The 21,095-nt window shown below is 34.9% G+C and overlaps 1 protein-coding gene and 1 long non-coding RNA gene across 2 annotated transcripts in view; one reads left to right on the top strand and one right to left on the bottom strand.

Annotated features, from left to right (window-relative positions):
- The window catches only part of KCNH8 (potassium voltage-gated channel subfamily H member 8), a 174,166-nt gene that overhangs the window by 26,000 nt on the left and 127,071 nt on the right, over positions 1–21,095 (bottom strand). Inside the window, exons 8-11 of the mRNA XM_030264957.4 lie at positions 20,454–20,651; positions 15,573–15,772; positions 13,608–13,857; positions 8,356–8,570 (exon numbers count right to left, since the gene is read on the bottom strand). Coding sequence (XP_030120817.2) covers positions 8,356–8,570; positions 13,608–13,857; positions 15,573–15,772; positions 20,454–20,651 — 863 coding nt within the window. The remainder of the gene's footprint in view (positions 1–8,355; positions 8,571–13,607; positions 13,858–15,572; positions 15,773–20,453; positions 20,652–21,095) is intronic.
- Positions 1–21,095, top strand: part of LOC140682630 (uncharacterized) — a 36,240-nt gene that overhangs the window by 5,965 nt on the left and 9,180 nt on the right. The window contains exon 2 of the long non-coding RNA XR_012054568.1: positions 19,749–19,811. This is a non-coding gene — a long non-coding RNA (uncharacterized lncRNA). The remainder of the gene's footprint in view (positions 1–19,748; positions 19,812–21,095) is intronic.

Raw genomic sequence — 21,095 nt, 5'->3', positions numbered from 1 at the left:
TTGCACAGGTTATAGACAGTTTTCTCAAAGACTACCTACATTTGGTTTTACACATTTCAGTGTTATTTCCTGAGGTTATAATGACTCTGCAAGTCATGAAGAAACTTCACCACATAAGCCACTCTGACACGAACATTGTGTCTTAAGGTAGTCTATGCCCTCAGAACTAATGCTTTTATAGAAGACATTGTGGTACTATCATTTCCTTTGTTAATTAGTCCTATATTACCCAGAATAATAAAAGGACAAGTTATTGAAAAAGAGCTTCTAAATTTAAGGTCCCCAACAGATCAGTGCTTCATCAATACAAAATAAAAGGAATAATAATATAAAAAAAAAAAAAATCCATTTCCCAAATTGATATAATTTAAAGTTTAGCTATATTAGGATTAATTCTATTTTCCATTTTTCACGGTGTAGGGACAAGGATAATATTAATATTGTAAAAGCAATATTATCATGTTCCCTAAGGCACACTGAGACATATTGGAAAAAAGTTATCCTCTAGCATGCCTGTGTAATTAAGATAGAAATATGGTTAGATTCCAAGGCAATACTCTGAAAGCCAGAGTTTTTTCTGTCAAAAATTGTTTGACACAGTGTTTTATACCCTCCTCATACAACAGTCTAAAAACATCAATAAGCTGCTTTGCTAGCCTGGATTTTTTTCAACATGTTACCCTCGGGTTAAGCTTTATAATCTGATGCAGAATGCAATAATCCCAGGAAGTGAAATGAATGGAAATGGAAAGTGTTCAAAAAGACTCAAAAGCTAAAATTAGAAGTAAAATTTCATCACTTATTTAAACATGTTAATTTTAGTTACAATGAAATTTTTTTGTATTTGTCAAGAAAGTGCTAAGGTTTACTTGTGAAAATCTTTTAATAAATAATGCAAAGTTTTTAATAAATAATGTAAAGCTCACAATTCCTGTCTCTTAATCCATTCACAAAAGTAAAGGAGTTGGAATTTGAGGATGAGTCACATATACCTAACACAGTCCCAGACTAATGTAAATAGGTTAACTTCCTCCCCTCCCCTTTGTTCTTTTCCGTATCTTCTGTGATTCATCCTTACAGTGAATTGGCCACTTGTTTTAGGTGTAAAATGGGAAAGATTTAAAAAAATACAGAAATGAATGAAAAACAATATTCATGGAAAAGATTTCATAATTGCTCAAATAAGTTGTGGTGGGATGAATCTTCTACCTGGAAAATGACCACAAATCAGAAGAATAAATTACTAGAGACAACCAGACAGTATAGGTGTCTGTGTTATAATTTTCATAAATATTAGAATAATTGAAGGCTACAGAAATGAAACAGGAGATTATCAGTGAAAAAAGATTCTTCAAGTAAAGATACTAGGAAAGAAAATAAGAAGGCCAACCAGTCTTTTTTGAATTATGTTTTCTTGTTGCATTATTTCTCAGCAGCGTACCATATTGAAGAATATATTAGAAACAGAACAGAGGCGTTTACCTTTAGGGGTACTGGGTGGAGAGATGGCTCAGAGGCACCACACATCAGGCTCACTAGTAACTAGTAAAAAATCCTTATGAGCTACCAGACTAGAAAAAAAGGGCATCAGACCTGGCCTACACTATAGCTCGAGGTCAACCTTGCTCCATAGTAAGTGAAGAAGTTAATTGTCAGGCTGAGGGTCTGGAGAAAGGACTGACTGTAACGCTGCACAGGGAGGAGGTTCTTGCAGCAGATTTCCTTGTTTGAAGCTAGCATCCAACTTAATAGACAAAGATCCACAAAAACATAATTACTGTCATGAACACAAGTAGGAGATCTGTGGAATATCTTGCAGAGAGCTATTGGACAGAGCTCATTCCCAAAATGCATCTCATCCATTTAATATTGAAAATGAAGTGTAAAACAGGTGAATTAATGGCTTTGATTTTGTTTGTTTTTGCCAGTGCTCACATGTACAGTTGCATTACTTGTTCCATAGGAATATAGAAATTGAGCTGTGTGAATGATGTTGTCTGAGTGCTCCCTTGTTCAGCAATAGAGTAACTTCTTTTGTGAAGAGGAAGAGACAGAGAGAGGGAAGAAGGAAAAAAAAATCCAGATCATCCAAGAAGTATAAATGAAAAATCTGAGTAGCTTGTAAAATGTGAGAGCCCTGAGTTATACTTGACAGCAACCGTAATTGGAGAGTAGTCCATGCACAGAGGCAGGTAGGAGACCTACTCCAATGAACATATCAGGAATCAAAGTTAATTATATGTTACCACTTTTAAAATTAGTTTAGTTTTTGACAGTATGAGGAGCACCTTCATTCCTACACTGTAATCACTGAGAAGTTGAGAAGTTTATAGACTCCACTTCATGTCAAGAGGTATAAAGGAAAAATTAATATATGGTGTATTTTGGGCAGTAGCAGTGGCTGTTCAGCCATCAGTCACCTAGGGCTTCTACACGAAAAATTAGAGCAAAGGGCACCATGTGCACATGGAGTAAAGAGAAAGATCATAAACAGTTGGTTCACAGCTTAAAAATTATTTTATATTTGTTTGGGTTTTTTTTAATCATACAGATAATACATTGCTTTAGGTGATTTATTCAATTTTATATTCTACCTGTTGTAATAATTGTGGAGAAACACAAAAACTGGCATTGATTGGCCTCTTATTCTGCAAGATTTATACTTACTGACAATAAACACCAGTGAGTTACATCTGGAATAATAATACATGATCTTCCACCAGACAAGCTACTGACAAAGATGCATGCTTAATGCGCTCTAAGCATATTTAAAAATAACAAGTTTTTCTCAAATTTATCCAGCCCTACTGTTAAAGTGGGCTGGATTGACTTTGATTGACTTTAAGGTGAACTACTTCATTTTACATAACTGCTGGGTGGTGTGAAAAAAAAAAATCTCCTCTATTAAAAAGTTGGTTGAAATTATTTAGGAAATGTTCTATGAAAATTACTTATTTAAAATATTTGGCAAGCTGTGATTATCCTACAGTGTGCAAGATGATCTGTGGTCTGGGCTGAAGTAGATGAATAGTGGCTAAGTATGGCAGTACAATAAGAGCTGATTTGGAAATTCATTTTTTCAATGCATGACTTTTTATTATAAGCACACAGGTAATACCCATGAAATAAGAAATTTTTTTTTTTTTTTTTTTTTTTACTTTGGAAATTAAACTCATCAATAAGTAATTGTGTGATTGTTTCTATCAGGGTTTCTTATCTTACAAAACTTTCCAAACTTAAAAAAAACCCCTTTTTTTACCTCTTAATATTTATAGAGAAGCAAATATGATAAGTTGTTTGCTTCTTTAAAGTGAAATACTATTTGTTGTGCAGACAATCAATGCATTAAAAAATCAGAAATTTCACACTACTTTCAATGCTGATTCATAATACATAATCAAATATGTAATAGAAAGTGTTATTGCTATATTGGAAAGCAGCATTCGTAAATTCAGATGATCGATAGTAGAAAAAGGAGAACTAAAAAGGCAAGAATGAATTAATGTCAAATATGTTATCTACTAACGGAAAACCAAACAGTGGGAAGGCAGGATTTAATCTGAATTTTGTACTTGCATTCAAAATATTTTTGCTATCCATTTTATGACTACAAGGACAATAAGAGTTAGAACAAAGAAAGATAAAAGTCTTCAAATAAGCAGTTAAAATGACATGAAGAGGAATTACTCATAAGCTTTTAAAATACTTACTTAAGGCTTTGCTGGAATGAACCAGAAAGCTCAGTATATTTTAGATTAGAATTTGTAGATATTTTTCTTCCCAAGCTGTGCCCTCTATTGTATACTCCAGAGCTTAGAGCTACTTTCAGCTTTACAAACAGTTGATTTGGTTTGTTGTCAGATTTTCCAATAGAAAATGAGGAGCGTTCCTTGTAATTTCTTAGGTATTGCTAATAACAACCTGAGCTTTATTATATTAAAAATTCCTCACAACTCAGTCATTAAAATTTAATAAATTCTAAACAACAGCCTCTTTAAAGAACAAGAATTAATCCCTATTTTGTCAGACAATGCCTTCCAGAGGGAAGATGTGGGCAGATTCTTTGGTTTTATTGCTTCTTGGTTGCTAGATTGCCTTTTAAAATTTATTTGTCTATTTATTTATTTTATTATCAAGGAGCCTGGCTAAGGTGCAGTAAGACTGCATGTTCCCTGCTGGAGAAGGAATTTACCACATTTTCATGACACCCTGTCCTTATGCTTCATTTACACTGTGATGCACTGACGGAATCAACCCTTCCTTATGTTTCACAAACTGCATGTTTTCATTTTAGAGAACAGCTTCTTCTTTTGGGAGAGGGGAAGGAAAGCTTCTATAGGAGCCAGAACACTACCTTTAAGTCTACAAAAGGAAAAGTAAATCCACAAGTCCTATCTACAATCAGAGATTTTTGACTCTTCAGGAATATAACCTCTTCTTTTTGAAAATGACTCACATATGTAGAGCTTTAGTGAGACAAAGATTGTGCCTGCATGTGCCTTGTCTTCCTTTGGGATTTAATTATAGCTTGATGGTATAGGTGTCAAGGAGGCTTCTTGTTCTTTTTATCAGTGTGACTCTAACCAGGCTTTTTTTTTTTTAATCTGAAAAATTTTGTCTATGCTGTAAATTCTTTTGCGCGTGTACATAAGATAATCAGAAACAATAAACTCTCCCAAAGCCTACAAAGATATTGTCCAAACATTTACTTATTCTGAATTCTTCACAGGATATTCATAAGATAATGCACAGTTATGAAAAGCTGCTGCTACTCTCTAAATGCATCAAATAACATATTTTCCAGGGCTGGTGGTAACAAAATAATTTCCAGTTTCTTTCATATTAATGTATGGGTATAGATGTATCCACATATGTTGAAGAACCTTCTTCTGAGTGCTCAGTTTTATCAGATCAGATATGGGACAGTCTCACTGCCAAATACATATGCAATCTGTAATTCATAGTGAAAAATTATACAGATAGGGTGAGGCACATGTCAAAATCTGTGTCAGCAAACTATTTCTTTACTATGACAACATATTCACAGACCTAGAAAAATTGGTTGAAATGGCTGAATTGTTTTAATGTCAACTCCAGCTACCAGAAAAATGAGTATTTTCTAACTGTCCCTAATATTTGAATACATTTTCAAGTACAGTTATTGGTTTATTGATCAAAAGGGAGCAAGGAAAGCAAGAGGCAGAATATGCAAAATCAACAAAAAGTCTATTCCCCTAATTCATATCTTGGTGTGATGAAAATGTATAAAAAGATGGCAAAGTAGCACTGCCAGTGTGGCTGAACACACACATTCATGGTTTTAATAATAAATCACTTAGTAATTACTGGCTTAAGAGTTATCATGAGGAATTGTTCAAACTTTATCTCTCTGATTTTGAGTCTGTTTCTCCAACTTTTAGTCACTAGAGCCTGAAATAGTTTTCTGCTCCTATACTTAAAATCTGGGCTTTTCTCCCAAGATTGCTAAACAGCTCTTTCAATCAGTCTATAACCAGACAGCTACAGTTTCTACTTGTTACTGGGAGAGCTGGATACATCTCATTTTACTGGAAAGGGACACAAATATGGAAGTCCTTGAGCCTTTTCCACAGTCATACATTACTTGGAGTTTAGTGCAGATGAAACACATCATTATATACCCTCTTAGACTTGCAAATATACCAAGAAAACAAATTTAAAATACTTCCTTTTTGTGTTTGTGTAGGGAAGATATGTAATCTTCCAAGTATCCAATTTTGACATTTATAGAGAAGGACACTACAGATGACTTCTGACACCTTTTTTGTCCATGTGCTTCTAATTCAGTTCAAATCTCTGATTCAATTTTAATCAGAATAATGAAGGTGAAAAGGGGATAGTGAAGAACTGGGAATAAATTCGTATTCATTTTCAGCTTTTTAATGTTGGCTTAAGGTTTTAATAAATCTTCAACCTACAGTAGATTTTGTGGACTTTGACAGAAATGCAATAACATTTTAGGTCAAGACTAAAAGAGACCCCACAAGTCATAGTGGAGAATTTCATGTTATTTCACCCTACAGCTCACCTGACCCTAAATACTGCTGGTGATTAATTTTAAGTATTAAATTCACATTCAGCTACAAATTTACAGTCATTTAGAACAGCCAAGAAAAAGAGAGTGAAAATCAGGCTTATTCAAATGAATAGCTCTACTGTTTAACTATGGAAAAGTTCTCCGAACCCAAAAATCCCATAAAGCTGCAGAAGTCACAGACACTCTCAAAAGTAAAATCTCCCTGTACTAGGGAGAGGGAATCCAGATACAGTGTCCTAGCTGACAAGCTCTCCTATAACACCATTCCCAAGTGCTATATTTAAAATAAACCAAAAACCAAAAAGAAGCAAGAATTCATATTAACATACCCACAACCTGTACATCTGAAAACTTTCTTCTTACTTTTCTCTGAGAATAACCATCAGATAACACCAATTACTTCTGTTTGCAAGTATATTCCAGCTGCAGCAAAGACACAGTATTTTCCTGCTGAAGCAAAGTGAGTGGTCGACCAGGCACACTTGCTACTGACATAGATATCTCTCCTCATTTTTCAAACCCTGCTTTTGTGGTGGAACAGTTTTTGGTTGCCTTATTTATGCTGTTTATCCTTATTGGTAAGTAGAATTGTTGGGAAAAGAATGAGATGTTCTACTGCAAGAGAAATAGTAGCAGGGGGGATAGTCAGGCAGAGGATGTATGCAAAAGCAACACTCATAATCTGTGTTGGATTCTGTTTATCTGTCTGTGACACTGGAAGATATTACATATCAGGATATTTATTTCCTTTAATTTTAAAATAACAGATTAGACAATGAATATATGACATATATTCAAAAACACTCTAAATATTTTCTACTTTAAAGCAGAAAAGTTACTTGGATGTGTCCCACATTGCTTTATTCCATCCTCCTCAGACAGCCTGAGAAACACTCGCCTTCAAGGCTGCTATAGGCTTGCTCTCAGCAGAGGGACTTTAATTGGGAAGAGTTGTCCCTGAATTTATAAAACCTGAATGCAGCTGAGAGGGTGATCCACAGATTTGTCACCATACAGAAAAACATGAAGGGGATCCATCAAGTTCCATGACGAAACTATAGTGGGGAATGCAATAATCTTCAAACTCCTGGAGTTTTACTCCTTTTCAGATCAAACATTCCTCCCTGAGGGCAGAGTGCTATACAAACTGATCACCAGACTCTCAAAACAGCTGTGTACTCTCAGCTGCTGTTTTCAGCAGCAGAAAGTTTGGAGACATTTCAAGAGACAAACAAATGAGATATCCTGGTTATTTTCCTCTCCAGAAGTACACACTTATATATGGACTCCTTTCTGCTGCAATGGTTTAATAGAGTGTTGCTGTGGAAACACTGGCACCAAAGTACATCTAATAGGAAGCTATGTAGAAAAATCAGCCCATATATCAAACTCATGGGGGTTTTGCACTGAAAAGTACTTTGGTGCACTCTTCCTTGGCATTATATTTGTCCCCTGCTTTGAGTGTATCCTAGTGAAAATTCATGTTTTTCCAATATTACTTCTCTCTATGTTAGGAGAAGAACAAAACAAACACCTGAACTGTTAACTACCAGCTTGAAAGTTTGGCTATGGCTGTCTTTGAGCATTCACACAATAAAGTCAGAAAAAGAGAGATGTCATAAAATCTTTCCGCAATTAAAATCCGAATATACATATTTTCTATATAATATCAGTGAAAGTACTTTGGTGAGTCTGTACTGAAGCCTTTCAGGAGTGCTTTATCTGGAATTTCTTGTTTTGTTTTTGCTTGTGATTTTTGTTTGTTTTCCTTTTATTTTTTTCCAAAATAAAGTACTCATTTAAGTGGAAAAGCACATTTTAATTGCAGTGAAAAAACTGTTTTTCATTTTCAGTGTGTGTGATAATATTCTTTCCTAAAAGCAATAACCAATGATCTATGAAATGAATGTTCATTAGGCTGGCACATGAGCTTCTAGAAAAGGTATGGCTAAAAACCTTTATTTGGACACATAGCTTACATAATTATGAATTATTTTTAGACATAAACAAAAATATTGAAAAACCAAAGACTTTTCTTTCATGGATGATGTTTGTTACAGAAAATTAGAAGCAGAGAGGTTGTTTGATATTTATGATCTGACCAACTGATAAAAAACTCATGTAGGTAATATCTGAATTATCAAACAAATGGAATCAGTAGTTCCTTTAACATAATTTGTTTATTACTTCTTTAATGTGACAAAATTATAGGAAATTACTGAAGTATGTGAAACAACTGAAAGATTACAATAACTGCAGAGATTTTTAAAGATACTTACATCACTTTCATGGCCTTCCCTTAGATTGTAAGTGAGATCATGCTGGATGTCTTCAACAAACTTATGAGCATACTCTGGGTAAAGGTCGAGCACTTCAAAGAGACCTTTGAGTATAATACATTGGAGGTCACAGTATGTTAGAGCTTTAACATCTGCATTTGTTTTGATAACTTGATCCCTAATAGATAGGTTTGCTCCAATTAAATCTCCTTTACCTAAAAGAGAATACAAAAATAATTATCTTCAAAGCATACATTCTTTACTTCTTTTCTGAATCATAAAGCTGTTTAATACAATTGCTATACCTGAACCTGAAATTCCATTGTTACTAATGACTTGTTTAATTAATAACATGCTAAAGGATCATAGACAATTTTCCCCCTCTTTTTGCAGGTGCAAACTTATACACAATTCATTGGAGGTACAAAAACTAATTTCCAGACAGGTAACTGGCTGCTTGACTTAAGGAGAGATGACGTAAATATGTATAAAATGAAGATTTACACCTGTCGGAATCTGTGGGTATTGATGATTCCGAGATTGTAGAAAGTCTCTGTCTTTCTGCCCCGTTGCCAAAGAAGAAGCCATAATTCGTCTGTGCTGTTTTCAAGGTTGTTTATTTTTGCTTCTCTCTAACATGTTCTGCTGCCCTGCCGCAGGTCTGTCCTGCAGGGCAGCGTGCGGGGCTCTGCCCCTCAGTGGGATGGTACAAACATTATATACCAGAAATTACGTGTACTATATTTACAATAATGTGCCAATATCTATCATCTACGTTGAACAGTGTGTCCCCAGCCTAAACCAATAGAAAAATGCCAACATCACCAAGAACATGGAGGTAAGGAAGAAGAAGGAGGAAGAACAGGATCAGGTCCACTTTCCTCCATCTTAGAACTCCTGACCCCCCTGTACAAAGTAAAACCCCCCTGTACAGGTGTTAAAACCCCCCTGTACAATACTAAAAAATTTTACCCTCTAATTTGTGACTACTTTTACTATACCATCTAACTCTCTGTGACCGCTTATTCCACCTTCAAAGTTGGTAATTCATTCCATGGTTCAAACTCAAAATCACAGCTGTTTTCAGCTGCTTGCCAGGGTCTAAAATGCTTCTGACCAAGGCCTGGAACCTCTAAAAATGTCTGAGGGACATTTTGAGTTCCGACATACACCAGTAACTAATAGCAGGTGCAATTGTTTTTCAACAAATATGTTGTCAGGGGTTTTTGTGTGTGTCTTAAAACATGCAGGTGTTAAGGTAGCACTTTAATGTTTCTGTTAAGGTAGCACTTTAATGTCAATAAGAAAAAATGGCTTAAGACAGAATCCTTGTGCTAGGTTTTTTTTTTTTTTCATTTATGGGCACGACTGATTTAGTAAACTGGCTGCATTAAAATCCTCAATTGACCATTGTGCTCCACATTGAGGAGCACAGAAATTTTATAATTAAAATCTTGCATAAACATCTGAGCTGAGCTACAAATTCCAAAGTGTAGTCATTGAACCATAGGTTTTCCCCAAAAGTTATAGGAGATGGTCTTCATTAAAGACCTGGACAGTGGGATGGAGTGCATTCTCAGCAAGTCATGGGCAATACCAGACTGGGGGAATTGGTTGATTCTCTGGAGGACAAAGTTGCCATGAAAGGGGAACCTCAATGAGAGACAAAATGGCTGCCAGAATTATCATAAAGTTCAACAAAACCATATGCCAAGTCCTGTACCCCAGATGAAAACCCTCCCTACAGCAGTATGGACTGGGAACTATCCAGCTGGGCAGCAGCTCTGCAGGAAAGGCCCTGGGAGTCCTTGTGGACAAGCTGAATGTGAGCCAGCAATGTGTCCTTGCAGCAAAGAAGTTCAAGGACTTCCTGTGCAGCGTCAGCAAGAGTGGAGCCAGCAAGTCCCAGGAAATGACTCTTTCCCTCTATTTGTCATACCTCATCTGGAGCACCGTGTCCACTATTGGGTTTCCCAATAGAAGACATAATATTGACATATTAGAGTGAGTCAAAAAGAGACTACCAAGAATCAGAGACTAAAGAATATAATTTATGAGAAAAGGCTGAAAAAACAGGCTATTGCTCCATCTTACAAAGAAAAGGCAAAGGAAGGCTATTATTACTGTCTTCAACAGCCCAGCAGAAAATTGTAGAGAAAACAGGGTTAAACTTCTCTTCAGAGTACACAGGGCAACAAGATGTACTGGGCACAGTGTGCAATAAAATTCTCACTATAAATCAGGAAATGAAAGTCAAGAAATAGTGAACAGCCTGCCCAAAGGGGCTGTGAAATTGTGAGCATCCTTGCCTGGACATAGCCTCTATGACTCAGATAAATTTGCCCTTTTTTAAGCAGGTTTAAGTTGGGTAGTTTCTGAAGGTCTGAAGTTCCCTTCAATCTTACATTATTCTGTGATTAATTATAAGACTGTCACGTTGGAAAATCCACCCAGCATGTGATTCCAACCATATATTACACAGGAAATTGTCAGCTTGCAGAGTAAGTTAAACTAATCAGTCAGCCATCCCTGAACCTTCTCAAATAGAATGGTTTCACACTACAATATATTATTTTTAGTACTTTAAAATAAATTTTTTTCCTTATTTACGTGGAGCTTGTACAACTTTTTCAAAAATACTTATTATAAACTCAAGGTAGGGAGGGATTTTCTCTTATGCTAGGAATATACACACATTAATGCTACTTTGTTGTCTCTTAAAAATCTCAGTATAAATGAGAACTGGTATGAGATTAGGTCAGTCTGGGAAAGAGAAATTTGACAGGTAATAATAACATCTGTCTTTGCTCAATACAACATGTATTTCTACATAATAAAATATAGCATAAAGTTGATCAGTAATACACTTTTACATTTTACTGTAAATATCAACAATTCCTTGCATTTCTTCCATTATATTAAGCAAAGGGCTGTCAGTGTTAATTTATTGCTGTCTGTCTAGGTGGACTAGGGAAAGAATATTTCAAATATACCAAAACTGATCCTTAAACATCCTAATTAGAAACATTTTAGATATATGAACAGTATTAGTATCCATATTGCATAAAGATTTTGCAAAAATGTTAGATTTCTATTGGATTGTAGTTAACATTTTGAAGTATTTTCAGGCTTGAAATGCCAAAATTGATCTGGTAGTGCTAATATATGTTTATTTTTCAAATTAAAATCATGAAGCAAAGGCTGTAGGTAGTAATTGAAGTTTCATGAAGAACTAATGAAGTGAGTAAATGATTCTACCTTGAATGCCAACATTTGTTACATAACATTTCAGCTATTCTTAGTACCTCTTTTCTTTTTTCTTTAACTGGATAACAAGCTTATATATACATGTTTTTCACAGACACATCTGTTTTTCAGTAAATCAGGGACAAGTAGCCAAAGTTATGAATGTTCTCATTATGGATATTTTTCAAATAACTTATAGCTAATATTTTCAATAAAACAAAGCTATATGCTTAAATAGTACATAAATCATATGAAAACATATTTTACCATAAAATGTATCCTAATCATCATTATTAAAGTAATAGTCTCTAGAGGAAGCAAAGATGTGTTTAATGAGAGCATTTCACTGAGTTGTCGCTGCACTGCTTGTTAGTGAGAATGGTTCAGTAAACAAAAACTAATCCACTAGAATTAGAATCAGGACAGAATTATAAAATATTCTGGGAACTGCAAGTAACTCAGCATTGTCAGGAAAAAAACTGCTGTCTTGAATTTACATGACATCAGCAACACAATTTCTCATAGAGACCTACATGTTTAATGCATTCACCTTCTGCTGGTGTTAATTAGGTTTAAATGATGACGCTCCCATTCACTGTAACAAAATATTATTTCACAGTTATGATTATGGTTTTTGCATTATGATTTCATTAACTTCTTTCAGAAATCCACTAATATCTTATTGTTTTGATTGTCACCATTACACAATGATGCTTTAATTAGTACTTTCAGAAGTGCCTGAAGATGGAATCATTAATGAAATCATAGTTCCAATGGAACTACCTCTTGAAATTTTGCTGTCTTTTCACTTATGTTTTAAGTCATATTTTATATCTTTGATCTATGTGATCCAATGAAATCAAGAGATTCTTAAACTTCCTAGAAAAAAACAAGCGATGGAGTGATGTGGACTGTCAATCTAATAGAATTAAAAGTTCTGAAACAAATAGGACCTGTATCACATTTATTTTCTAAAAAAGACTAATCAAATGCATTCTAGTAAAATAAAGGAAATTCAATTATAGAAGAGCAGAAGCTTCTATTATCAACAGTCTAGTGCAATCCCACAAAACAGGAAGGAAAGCAAAATAGGAAATGTTCTTTTTAACTCTGTTTTAGAAGAATATTAAAAGTTTTTAGAAAGAAGAATACATTTAAGTCTAAACAGATATCAAAATCATAATAAAATAATTATATTATTTTACTTTTAGAGTAAAATTTATATTTTGTTTTGCCAAAAGCTTTATAAACATTAACTGAGAGAGGTCTAATCATCCTTTAGTGGAAGATCAAGAGAATTTCTTTAGTAGGACTTAGATTGAGGAAAATCACAGAAATTTATAGGTAGAGATGCTTAAACCTCAATAAGTAAAAACAGTCATCTTGCAAACTACAACTAAAAATGTATTAAAACAGAATTTCTGGCCTTTCTCAGTTCCCATATACTCAGATAACTGCAGGCAGCATCAGCTAGCATGAAGTAGCTTGGAGACCAGAGCCAACAATGCTTGTTTTTCACCACATGGCTTTTCTGCAAAGGGTGCTCATTGGCAAGTGCCAAAGAATGGCTCTTATTACTTTATTTCATTTGGGAACATTAGTGGGAGCATTGCCTGGCCACTAATTTTCATGAAAGATTTAAGAACTGATGACCAATGTTCTTTGCGCTGTCAGTGCCACCACCAAATATAGCAGAAAGCAGCAAGTTTTGTGAAAAGGTTACAAGGACCTGTCTACACGAAGAGAGAATAAATATAAGAAAATCAGAAGTGAAATATTGCACAGCTAATAATCTGGCAATTGAATGCTCCTTATGTCAAAATATAGGGAAGTTCAAACTAAAAAAAAAAAAGAAAAAAAAAAGTGTACCTAGTGTACATAGAATAGGTATTGTAGATTAAAACTAAACAAATTATTTCTCATCAGACAACACACCAGTTAGTAGTGAAGGTTCTCCTGCACTGGGGGACAATTCTTCCTCTTTGAGTCTATGATTGTGAACATACCAAGGATTGCCAGCACAGTGCTGTCCTTCAGGACTTCCATGGAACCTGAGCACACAAAGTAGATTGCTTGCAGGGCATCTCCCTGACGGAGGAGGTATTCCCCAGGAGCACAGAAGGAGGTTTTGATGTGCAGAGACAGAGACCTGAGGCAACCACGACTGGCGCACTCGAAAAGGGAAAGCTGCAAAATCTCCTTGTTCAAGTGCATGGTGATGTCTGAACGCAGCTCATCTGGGAAGTCTTTTAAAAGCTGTTTGAAAGAAGGAAAAAATTATGAAAAAGAGAAAATCCGTAAAATTATTTGTTTCCACTTTTGCAGAAGTGGCCTGATTTAGTGGAGCTCCACATTACTGTTGGTAATAATTCCCTTTGATTTTTCTTACCCCCTTGATGAGATGTGTTATTTTAAGAAATTTTAACACTGATACATTGCAGGAAAAACATGAATAAATGTATGCCTTTTTACTACCAAAAAAAAAAAAAATCCCAAAAGCCTCACTAGGAAAAGGAAAAAAAACAGGAAAAAAAGGTCAACAACACAGTTTGTACGAATTCCCTCTAATGCACAATTTAAGTTTGTCCAAGTTCTTCTCTGTGATAGAACACAGTAGACTGCTCAGATATATCATTGTATGCAGTGACATATACAATGAAAACAGAGAATTCTATAAAATTCACCAATATGTAATATTACTTATTCTATAGTAAAACCACTGCAAGAGGAATAACTAAAATCAAACCCCACCTTGAATGTGTTTCTTTCTTGTTATTTTCCTTTTTTAATAATGTAACTGGACACTGAAGGAGGGGTGGGAAAGGAATGGAGACAAGGTGCACGTTCAATGGAAGAACCTATGTAAACTAAAATACCACGAGGTCTCACTTTTTCCTTCCAAGCTGCAAGCCCACAAATATAGGTTTTTTTTTGTAGTTTGAGGGCATGTGGCATCTGAACAGTGCAATCAGCCAATGCTTGACCAGGGGGGCTCAGACAAGGTGCTTTGTCCATAGGAGGGAAATAATGGAAGACTGATGGCCTCTCCAGGAGCTGTAGTACAGCAGTCACTCACTTTCAGTGTGACTAAAGGTACAGAAGGTACAAAAGCTGAAGGTGATCATTAACCACATCTGGGAAAGCTTTGACATCTAACTCATTTTGTACCTTTGTAAATCTTACTAAGCTCCTTCTGTTGCTAAGATGCTGTTGACAATCCCATTCTTTGTGCTGTGCACAACAAAAAGAATTTATCAGGAAAAGAATGTTCCAAACCCCAAATCTTTCTGCTTATTTCCACATTATCTTTAGAGACCAGTGAGTTTTATAACACAGATAACAAGAAACCTAAAGGGAGTGCTCCATTCAAATAACACTCCAGCAGAGAGAAGCTATTATTTCTCCTGAAGTACTGTAACACATAACCTGGATAAGTAATTTAAAACAAACAAGCACAGACACCACCAGAAATCTGTCTTTTGATTTCACACTCAAGTTACACTGTGAAATATTTAAAAATGCAGTGATATAAATAACATAAAAAATCAGCTGAAATTTTACAGTATTGCAATAAATAAGATGCAGGAGGAAAGAAAAGGAATCATAGTCTCTCCTAAAATCCTAAAAAGTACCTAAAATGGCCATGTAGATATTTTGTTTAGTGAAAGACAGAAACACTCATTATAGCATTTCTGCTGGCATCATCTAAAAGGTTTTGATGAATGCCTCTTCAGCATTTAAGAATCACAAAGGACTGAATTTTACTACATCATTTGATGTCTTAAACCTGCTTTTTCAATTGTATACACTCTTCCTGGGATAATCCAGGTTTATTTTTAGGTACAATTTTCTTTGCTATGTACCTTCACACAAAACACAGCATGACAAAAGAAAAATTACCCTCCTCTTTGACTCATAGTCATAGTTCATAGTCAAAACAATTAAACACAAATCCCCCCTCATTTGGTTACCTCATTGGAATCAATTCCATTATTGACAGACCACGTGGTTTGGAAATATTCAAGCATTCTTTGCTTTAGCTGCTGTGGCAGGTGATGGACCCGTATAAAGTCCTTCAGATCCTTGGTTCTTGTGTGATAAAGGGACCATCTGGAGTACATCCTCTGAATTATGGCAGTCACATTGCCAAACACCAAGGCATGCATCAGAGCTAGGAAGCATAGAAATTACATACAATGTGAAGTGATTTGTTGATCAATAAAACTTAACACATAAAATAAACAGCATCTTCACAGAGCAAAAATTTCCTGACTGAGAGATATAAGAAAGCTTTTGAATATAAAACTCCTTGAGTAATAGTATACTAATACTGTACTATTAATATGATTATCAGTTTCTGGTGTTTGAGACACTACGAACGACCATAATCAGACAGGGTAGAACAACAACTTATTCTATCTAGTCAGGGTAACTAACAAAAGAATTAAGTCAAATGAAGTCCATAGTCTAAAAGAAAAGGAAAACAGAGCACAGAATCCTAGAATCATAAAATGGTTTGGGTTGGAAGGAACCTTTAAGATCATCTAGTTTCAGTCACTGCCTTTCACTAGACCAGGTTGCTCAAAGCCTCACCCAACCTGGCCTGGGACACAGCCAGGGACGGGGCATCCACAACTTCCCTGAGCAACATCTTTCTGAGCCTCACCACCCTCATAGTAAAGAATTTCTCCCAATATTTAATCTAAACATACTCTTGGTTTGAACCATTCCCACTTGTGCTGTCACCACAGGCCCTTGCAAAAGGCACAGGAAGGAACACGTGTAGGTAGGTATGCTCAGAAAATAATGAGATACTAATAATCAGTATGGAAACTAGACTCAAGTGGTCTGTTGGAAACTACACAGAATGCAATGGTTTTCAGAGAACTCATATAAATAAAAGCAGTTACTAATGGGGACCATGTGTAGCAGAATGGGGTTGTAAATAACATTTAAATATGTATCATATTCTGGGAGAGATATTTAAAAAAAAAGTCCAGAAAAAAACTCCATTAAAAAAAAAGCAGAAATTCAGGGTAAAAGAAATATTCAAAGAGACAATCTGATTTCTTATGTTGCTTGACAGGGTTAGTTATGGTTAAAATCATTCTGATATCCTGAAGTTTATCTGCAATTAGTGATTGGCTTGGGAATACAAAGACCAGAATCAAGATTGAAGAAATATTTACAGATAATAGGTCATCTGGGTTTGTCTGTGCAGAAAAGTGTTTGCTTATTTGAGTTGGAAGAATTACTGCTAAATTGTCTTCATGTGATATTAGAACATACACATGTATATATGTGATGTATAGAACATACACATCTACAAATTGTTTATTAAAAAAAACCCCTGAAATATTGATTATTTCTCTAAAGGGCCATCTGTCTTTATAATGCTTGAAAGAAAGCAGATGGACTTCTCAGAGTGACAAAGGAATTGGTTTATAAATAAGACAAACAGGTTGTTGACCTTGTATGTCTCTTTACAGAAGTCCAATGGGAGTGAGAAGAAACAAGGGGGAACAGGAGGAGGAAAGGATGCACTTTTAAATGGTAGAAATATAAAAATTCTGTAGTTCGGAGTGTTAAAAAACTTTTACAGGCTGAGAAAAATGCAAAAGAGCTAGTAACAGTATCTATGCCCTTATTTTGAAGGGAGTGCAGAAAAATAGATAAAGAACTGCAGCGTAGAAATAGCTGCAGTTCTATCTATAAATAGGAAAAAAAAGGATTATGGATGTAGTAAAAATAGTGAGGCTAACTGGAAATTTATTTCTAAAAATAATCAGCTATTTCAACTAGGTGCTGCTCATGATGGTGCAGTGAATTGCTAAGTCATTAATGTCAGAAGCTAGAGCAACAAAATGTGAGGGACTGGTGTAATGCTAGATCCAGAATATTATATTAGAAATATGACAGCTAGGCCTGAAAAAATTCAGCCAGACACAGATAAATAGGTTAAAGAAATAGTGTATCCTCTTTAAGGATGCAATAATGAATTTAAAAAGGGGGTGAAATAAAGTGGTAAGTGGTGTATGAATGCAAATATAAGACTCACCTGTGATCTAAGTCCCTCATTAGACTCCAAGGTTAGGAGCTGAACAGTGTAGAGATCTCAGTGACATTACTATAGGCACAAATATAATCTAGAATTTTATCACTGTGGTAGAATCTGTCTTTGCCTATATACATTGGAAGGCAACTGCTTCTCATAATGACAAGCTATTCTTGGCAGTGACAGGCATTAGAATTCTTTATCAAATAATCATACACTTACCCTACTTTCTGTAAGAAACCGATTACTCCTCTGTCTAAACTCAAGTAGGACAAGTTCAAAACTTCTAGGAACTCTATTTCATGCAGTGGCCTTTATTTTAATAGATACTTTAAATCACATTTTGCTTAGGGAACAGAGAAACACTTCTGATTCCATATAGGACTAGAGCTATGAGAGTGGGTCTCCAATCGCTTAAATACAAAAATATACATTATTTGCTGAAAGAACATGGAGAGTATAAGACAGAATATGGTATAATCACCTGCTGGAGGGCAGATCTGATCAATATTTTAGAAATGCTGTGTGTCCTAGGAATTCCGGTTACATTTTAATAAGTAAATTTTCTTTCAAACTTTAAGAAGACTTACTGTGTATTGAACAAGATATTTTATCTTCAGAATATGATTTGTTAAAAATTTAAGTTTCAAATGTATGCAAAATAAAAATTAATGTGAAGAGGCCAGTAAATATGAAAAAGGTTTTCTATATATAATTTATTTGCTAAGCTTACACTTTTATTTTTCTGTCTCTAACTTTTTCAAGGTTTAAGTAAATTTACTTCATTTTTTCAGTTTGTAGTGTCATACATTAAAGAGTTAAAAAAAAAAGGCCTACCACTAAACTAATTCACCCTAGCCATTACACCTGAAATTTCATTAACCAATGGCTCAGTCAAAAAATCTAAAAACTTACACCAGTTTTTCTCAGAACATCACTTTCCATTAGGGAATTTAAAAATTAAATATCAGCCAAAAAGATACACTAAAATAAGTTTTAAGAAATTATGAGGCATAATGTCCCTAACCATACAGATAACACTTTATTCCTAACAGAGTTTTCTAAGGCATGCTCATCAATCTTCACAGTATCATTCTACTCTTTCATGTTTCCTTGATTTTCCTCAATAGTATCTAAAATATAATTCCTCAAGAAAATAGCTGCAGATCAGCCTGCTCTGCTTTCTTTACCTGGACATATCTTATTCACTGGAGCCTTGCAGATATAAATCCATTCTCCTACCTGCTTGCTTTTAAGCAACTTCACCTTTCAGTCATCAGTTCCTTCTTACTTCACTCACCTGACTAGTTCTTCACAATTTATTCAATGACAAGCATATTGCAAGAAATAAATGTGAAATTGTTATAACTGGACTAAATAAATGTATAGGATACTTCTATATTCTACTCTATTATATTTATGAAAGCTCTGCCATATTAAAGTGAATTAAATATTCAAGACTGCTTTATACAAGAGTTCTCTTGATTTCTTGATAGAAATGAAAACTCCTTGAAATCCCCAAATAACAGAGACCACAGTGTATTATAAAACTATAATTTTATGCAACCACCAAAAGAAATTCATGAGCTGTTTGTGGTTTTGTGACATTGTGAAAACTAAAATGATTTAATTCTTGGATAGTTTGTTATATTATTGCCTTTCATTTTCAGGACTGAAGAAAATGAAAATAATTCATTGAAAAATTATTTTACCACTTGATGCTGTAAATATATAGCTTACAGGTAATTCATCATGTTCCCTGACTTTCAAGTGTCAAATTTCCTATTTATTGTTGCCAGGAGAATTTATCATGCAAAGCTGACACCCAGGGCTTTACTGACTAGCCCTAGAGAAACACCTACTAGTATTTCCAGAACAACTAAGCCAGCAGAAAGAAAAAGGGAGGACATAGTACTCTAGCAGTGACTTGCTTTTACCCTTCATGGCCAGTGTGACATCTTTGAGCTGTATTATGTACACATCATGAAATAGCACATCTGATTTTTTGTGGGAGGAAGATGTACGACAAGACAGAGCTTCTGGTGCTTTCTCTAAAGAACTTGGCTCACAAATCTCTGTTTATTGTACCCAGGTGCCTCAGCAGAAGGAAGGGGACCATGAATGAGAGTGTGGCTTACTCCAACAGTACAACTAGGTAATCAGCATAAACAAAAATGTTACTAAGAGCTCCAAATATGACAAAAAATTGCATTCTGATTCAATTCTGAATCAAGTTTTTATCAATGATAATTGAATGACTTTTTTTTTTTTTTTTTTTTTTTTTTTTTTAATGTTAAAGCTCACCAAACAGTCTCCTGGCCCTGTTCTGTCCCTCTCTCTGGTCTGGTCCTTCAGCTGAGGATGCACACCAGTTCACAGACACTTTGTCCTGTGGGCTGCCCACCTCCCCTCATCACCATTCCCAGGGCTGCTGTGGGGATGGAGCTGGTGTGCACATCATACCTGGCTGTCTGGAAAATTGTCTGCCACCAGTGACTGAAATCCCCAACACATGGCTGGGCCACTTCCACTGTTAATAATGTGAACTTTCATTTCAGTGAGCAACACAGTCTTTCATCACCATAAATGAACAAAAGACATATATCTGCCTGAGAGAGTTTATCTAGTGTAAACCAAACAAAGTTGTTTCCTACTTTTGCCATTTTAAATTAAATTTATTAAGCTTTCCACTGTGTTTATTTGTGGTTTCTTTAAAGAAACCTAGCAAAATTTCAGCTTTTATTTGACTTTTTCCTACTCCTTGAAAAGGTTTTAAATGACACATAATTGTACCTACCCCCAATCAACATTGTGCAAATGGAGAAGATCTTTTCAGCATCGGTATTGGCTGAAACATTTCCAAAGCCAACACTGGTGAGGCTGCTAAGAGTGAAATAGAGGGCAGCTATATAGGCACTTCTGATTGATGGGCCTCCAAGTGTATTATTCTCATAATAAGGAGATTCAATTCGTTTTCCTAGCTCATGAAGCCAACCTGCAAAAGAAAGCATAAGAGTTACTTTTTAGTAATACTGACAACACCGTGAAAACTTCACATTATACTTAAAAAAACCCCACAAATCAACTTCAAAACCATTATATTCTTCACACAATTCCAAGAATAAAAAGAACATTAAATTGTGGGAATTTATGCAGCACATTAAGTATTGTGTCTCTAGGATATTTATTTTTATGTGCAATTTTTTATTATAAGAATTGCATTTCTGCATTGAAATCAAGTGGTTTTGAATTGCATATTAAAGGTCTAATTATATAATTTATAGCATCTATTAAGTCACTAAAAACAAAAAAATCTTCACCTAATAGCACTGCAGTAACAATGCAACATCATTTGATTCTTTCCATTAATTAATGCTTGGAAAGGTTTTTGACATTCTAAGACTAAATCATTATAATAGTAATTACATATTCGGAGCTT

Source organism: Taeniopygia guttata, chromosome 2 (assembly GCF_048771995.1).
Source record: "Taeniopygia guttata chromosome 2, bTaeGut7.mat, whole genome shotgun sequence".
In the NCBI taxonomy this organism is placed as follows: Eukaryota; Metazoa; Chordata; class Aves; order Passeriformes; family Estrildidae; genus Taeniopygia; species Taeniopygia guttata.
The sequence above is the reverse complement of the archived record's forward strand: the minus strand, read 5'-3'. Positions and strand labels throughout refer to the sequence as shown.